Source organism: Lepus europaeus, chromosome 18 (genome assembly GCF_033115175.1).
Source record: "Lepus europaeus isolate LE1 chromosome 18, mLepTim1.pri, whole genome shotgun sequence".
Classification (NCBI taxonomy): domain Eukaryota; kingdom Metazoa; phylum Chordata; class Mammalia; order Lagomorpha; family Leporidae; genus Lepus; species Lepus europaeus.
In genome coordinates, this window is record NC_084844.1 from 47,684,333 (window position 1) to 47,690,370 (window position 6,038).

Below are 6,038 nucleotides of genomic sequence, written 5' to 3' on the forward strand. Positions count from 1 at the left end.
ACCTTATACCTTCTAGAGGTATGGGTATAGAAAGCATGGGTATTCTTGACACTTGAACTTGCTTATCTTGCAGCTCATTTAAAATTGTGTCTGGCTCAATCTGATCTTAAAATAAGCCTTTTCTTTTTCTTTCAGATTTCCACAAGACGGCACCCTATGTGGTTACTGGCAGTGTAGATCAAACAGTAAAGGTCTGGGAGTGCCGTTGATTGAGTCTCATGGCCCCCTCCCTTGTCCTCTGGATGCACTCTGATGATACCATGGTTACCCCATTGAGCTCTGTTTAAATAAATATTGTCCTTTCATGTAAATTATTCTGGATGTAGATTGAGCTTATTAAATGTTACACACAAAGTATTCATGCATGGTGAATCCAAATTGTATACTGTAAATTTACATATGTTGTCTAGAAGTACCATAGGGTTTAAAAACCTGGGCTGGCATTGGTCACACCAGGCCTAAGGAGGCAGAAGTTGAATAAATTGAACTAGGGCACTATAACTGAATAGTTGACAGTGTCATTTTATGTTGGATTATTAATTCTTGTTTTTCTTTCTGCTATCTGTTGGTGCCTGATTTGATGGCCTCATTTGGGGAAAAGTGGTGGTTATTAAGGCTTTTTCTGAAATGTGTATCTATGTAACATCACTTAAGTGTGCTTAATAAATCTTTAAGGATGTTAGATAATAAGGCTACAATTCAAAATCTTTTGAACCATCTATGTAATGAATGAGGATTACATATTGGAATTTTTGTCATGACACATTTGCCAAATCAATAGGATACATTTGTTTTGGCAGCCTATCAAGCAAAGGCTTGTGGTATATTTATGTAAGAAAATGATTGTAAATCTTGAGAAAAATCTCAGCAGCTAATGGCAAATCATTTATTTCATTTTGGTCTTAATGCTTTGTAAACAGGTTTTAAAACACTGTCATACTCCTGAACTATTTTCCATACTAGACATACTTCTAGTTGTAATCTCCATACTATTAGACTGTATAGTGATGTGATTTCCAAGTAGAATTTAATCTTCCCATTGAGTGTCATGGTACAAATCACTATTTGTTTTTGATGTTTTTAGGGATGTGCAATGTGCATTACATGATGACAGAAATATGGAAAAGGTTATGTTTGTCCCTTTTAGAAGTGGGAGAAAGACAGCAGTTTGCTTTCAACATGAATCTGCTATCAACTTGAACTATGTTTCACTTAAAAGTTAGAAATATGACAGGGTTTGATGGAACGTGCATAAAAATGTACTGTGTTTCACTTTTTGTTTATATGTAAATGTTTATTAAGTATATAGGCATATCTGTAAGAGGATAAGTCTATATATGTGTATCACACACATTCAAACTTCCATGTCCTTAGGTCATGGGTTTTTGAAGAAGTGCTGAAATGTAAAAGTAGAATAAGTCTTGCTGTGGAACACCATGCTTTAGGACAAACCCCTTTTGACCTTAATGCTTCTGAAAACTAGGTCTGGCTCTGTGGGGATTCTCCCAGCTAGAGGAGAGTCACTTCCGTTACTTCCCCTCTGATGTGGCCATTCAGCATTTTACACATCCCTGATACACTGTATATTTTAATCCAAAGTTAATACAAGTAGGTTTAAAAGAATTTTTATCCAAAACTTTTGGAGCACTATTCCATTGTCAAATATTAATAAAGAATTCCACTGCTTAGCTAATAACCAGCAAGTTTTTTTTTTTAAAGAAAGTCATTTGAGAAGTTAACAGAACAATGAAATAATGACAGTTTAACAAAGATATATTCTGAATTACATTTTATTCTATTCATTTGTGTAATAGTGGGTTTTAAAATGTCCCTTTTAGTTATTGAATGGAAATGTGGTTCCTTAAAAGACCAAGGATGAGGGTTGGCACCCTGTAGATACGCACACAGAGAACAGGCCATGCGTTAATTAGAAGCAGCTTTCTGTCTAGCTTGTCTCTTTTTTGTTTGTTTGTTCTTAATTCCTGAGAGATGTCTCTGGAAAGGAAAGTGTTTTGAGAACTAATGGCTATTTTTGAGGACAAAAATTACATCTTAATTCCTTAAGTACGGTAGTTTAACCTTCTGGACACTATGGCCTCACAACCCTGCTTACGTTGAGATGTCTTTCCTCCCTCCCTTTGCTGTTCTGACTGGATTTTTCTACAAAAACTATGGAAAATATCTTTGTTCTCGTTTGCTGCTATTTCCTGTCCTTTCTGGAGAAATATAAATACATAGAAAATGGTGCATCTTAACATTTGGTTTTACATTAATGAATGTCTTGTATTTTAATTCGTTTTTAGCATGTAGCAACATGAATTGTTTAAGGGTAAGCCACAACATCTAGAAATCACTCAGATCTGAACCATAAAGGAAAGAGGATACTGGTGTAGACACAAAGCTGCTGTGCTGGCTCGCTTTCCCTGCAGCAGCAGTGACTGACTGACGGAGGAGGAGAACCAGGCACTCTGGAAACCACGTTCTCCTTCCCCGGGAGAGCGCCACAGCCTGCCGCATAGTTCTTACCAGACATCCTCCATTCCAGAAGCAGCGAACGTTGAATCTCAGGGATGGTCCACGGCCGGATCCACACGTAACGACCCTGTTGGAATAATAAAAGGGGGTGGGGGAGAGAGAGCGGTCCATCCACGATCTGGAATCCGATTGGCAAAGGTTTCCTGCACTGTTGTCTGACACTGCCCTGTTGATGCCCTTCCTTACTCCGTGTGCTCTGTGCTCTGTCTGCTGTCTGGCCCTGTGCCTTGCCTGGGATAAGGACAATGATGTGACTGGTCTGGATTGTAAGTAGAGGACTTTATTAATCCGTTTAGAGGTTCACTGCTGCTCTGTCGCTTTTTCAATCAAATTGGCCACTTACCTAAGAAATAAAAAGCTGGTAGAATTGCGTTCTCAGATAATTCCTGACTGTGTATGTGTGTGTGAAAACAGACATTCCAGTGCCAGCCTGATAGGGCGTGCCCAGAGTGCAGGCCGCGGAGGCTGTGGTGGACCCATCGCTTGCTCCTTGACCTGGCATCTGGCACTCTGGGAGCCCGAGCCTGTCCTGTTCCGTCTGTGCGTGGTGTGACCAATGGCGTGCCCAGAGCACTGCTCAGCTCTCTAGTGTTACCACTTGCCCCGGGCCTTGCGGCACTCACTGTAGCTTTCAGAAGCTTTGGCTCTAGAGTCACCAAGCCGTTTCCTGTCGGTGCCCTGCTCTTCCGTTTGCCTCTTTCTGTTTCCATGTGAACTTCCAGGTAATACCACTCATTGAGTAGTTCTCCTCTAAGTTAACAGAAAAATACCTTAAAAATAAAGGATATTTTGTTTGTTGACAGTGGTGGTTTGATAATCCTTAAGCAACTGAGTTTAAATTGTTATAGGAAAAGGCACTTACAATGGTTACTCTTTCTGTCCAGCTGTATATAAGTCCATTGTGTTAATCTAGATGATGCAAAGACGACTCTCTGGCAGAGAAGCGACATGTACAAAATGGCAAAGGTTTTGATTTCTTTCCCAGCTGGTTGGGGGGAGGGCTACAACTCACAACTGGACTAAACTGGCCTTTTTTATCTTTCCACTCTATCATGTAAGTAGCTGCTTTCTCGTCCTGCCTACCCTTCAGGCATCCCAAAACCGCACTCTGAAGAAGTTAGAAATAAACAAAAAATCTTCAAGTTAGAAGTTGATCCTGACACTGACATGAAAGCAAGCATTGATTTCATAATGAACATTGCAGAGCTGGTAATTGGAGAAAGCAGTTCCCCAGATTGTGAGAGTTAACTGAAGATATTGACACAACTTAAAAAATCAGTAAAGGAATGTATATAATATTACTCTTGTGTTTTACAGTAAGATTTGTTGCTCAGACTGTGTAAAACAAAATTTATTCATGTTTTCTGCATATTAAAAAATCTTATTGTACCAATTGGTAAACTATTAAATGCCTATAAAACTAGATGTGATTTTTTTTTTCCCCTTCTTGGGCACAAATTTAAGTCTTGCTAGGAAGCAGGGCTGTGTTTACCAGTCACAGAAAGAACAAGACATGCATGGTTAGCAGGTCCTGCCTGTGCCATCTCCTTCCTGCCCCCTTGTACAGTAGGGGCCTTGCCATGTGCGCGAGCAGAGCTGACTGTGTTGGGCAGCTACAGCCTTCCAGTGACTCCAGCCGCAGCTCCCTTGTGCCCAGAGGTGTGGGAGGCCATGCCTCCTGGTTGTTAGTGAAAGCACCTCATCCTGCCCAGTGGCCTGGGGTTCATGAGGATCTTTTTAAGTTGTTTTGTGTAGGTTGAAGTTTCAAAATGAATCGTCACACCTGTCACAGAAGCCCGCGGTTGTCTCCGCTCCCATCACCTCCTGAGACTGCTGCTCCACTGACCTCTCCAGCGTCTCAGCGCACCTGTGGAGTCTCCAGCCTTCTTTCATAAACAAAAGGACAGATGGTGAATGACATTGGGGTGCTTTTCTTGCCTGCCTCCTATTGGGAGTAACTTCTAAAATGGGAAGCTGGGCCCAGAGCAACTAACTTTGAAGTCTCAAGTGCAGAAAAGTTTGGCAGCTTTTCCATCTCACAGGGCTGGCTCCTTGGGCCAGGGGATGGGGCCTGACTACTTTCCGTGTGGCAGCTGTGTTCTGTTTAAACTTGGGCAGATTGACAGTTCTTAACTGCTGACAGACCAGGGGTGAGCTGGGACTGGAAATGTATTTGATCTTCCCCTTACCTGTCTGCTTGCATGATTCGGCTTACTAGCTAAGTAATTAAGGACATTCTGAAAGACAGCTTCCATCCCCTGGTTCACTGCCAAATGCCAGCTGAGGCAAGGCCCAGCCTGTAGCTGGGAGCTGAAAGTCAATCCAGGTTCCTGATGTGGGTATCAGGAACCCAATCACCTGAGCCATCACTGCTGCTCTCCCAGGGTCTGCGTTAGGGAGCTGGTCAGAAAGCAGCTGAGCATTAAACCGAAGCACTCCTAGTGGGTATCTGGCATATTAATCACCAGGCCAGACACCAGCCCTAAACAGCTTTTTAACTGCTAAATAATGCAAGACAGTTTTTCATCCCATCTAGGGGCCCATCACCACACTGCAGCCCACTGCTAACCCCACTGTGGGATGGCCAATAGGAAGGGGATAAGGGGAGAACTGGGCATCGATGAGAATTACATTGCCCAAACTCAGAAGGGAGTTTCCTCTATTAAGTAACTTTCTGGGGTAAGTATGTCCCCAAACAAGTTCTTTTTTCCCTTCAAATCAATGGTTTGGCACACAGGAGGTCTGGAGATCCTGGCTTCTGCACAGCCCAACCTTAGCTGCTGTGGCCATCCGGGGAGCAGACCAGCAGATGGAAGATCTCTAGAACACTGCCTTTCAAGTCTTTATGGGCTGAGGCATATCACTTTTCACTTGAGGATGGTCACCTCTCCCCTAGGTGTCCTGTGGGGGGGCGGGGGGCAGGTGAAGAAGCATTCGGGCCACATCAGGATACCTTGTTCTCAGCTGCAGAACAGTCAGTACTCTACTTAGCCATGAGAGCTTGGGGGTAGGCAGTGGACCCAGATAACAATCTTCAAAGTTCAGTTACAACAGTTCTAGAAATTACTTTTAAATTTATAAAAGTAATACACATGTGGCCCCCAGGGCATGCCAACTGGCACACCCAGGCCTTTCCCGATGCCGCTATGCGCCCTGCTTAGACAAATTGAGAAAGGCTGGTTTCTCACCCATGGCCTCCTTTTCTCCTTTGCAAAACAGCAGACCCTTGTCCTTTGAGTTGTCAAAAGTGGCACGAATACATTTAGGGGTTCAACCAGGGAAGACTTCTTAGGTGACCAGCAGACCTGATGCTAATGCCCTCATGGTGACCTGCATTCACAGGACTGAACCATGGGTGGGGAAGCTCACGCGAGGCTCACGCAGCCGTCCTTAAGGATCAAAAGGAAACCTTGAGGTCAGCAAAGTCTCCATGCCAGCTAGCTCAGGACACACAGGAACCTCCAGGCATCAAAACAAGTACACGAAGCACCAAGGGCTCCCTG

General features: G+C 43.3%; 1 protein-coding gene across 4 annotated transcripts in view; it reads left to right on the forward strand.

The window, feature by feature from the left end:
* The window catches only part of PAFAH1B1 (platelet activating factor acetylhydrolase 1b regulatory subunit 1), an 82,100-nt gene extending 78,142 nt beyond the window's left edge, over positions 1–3,958 (forward strand). For all 4 annotated transcript variants that reach the window (XM_062215748.1, XM_062215750.1, XM_062215752.1 and 1 more), the window contains one exon: positions 136–3,958. In XM_062215748.1, coding sequence (XP_062071732.1) covers positions 136–209 — 74 coding nt within the window. In that variant the 3' untranslated portion in view covers positions 210–3,958. The remainder of the gene's footprint in view (positions 1–135) is intronic.
* Positions 3,959–6,038: the final 2,080 nt, after the last annotated feature.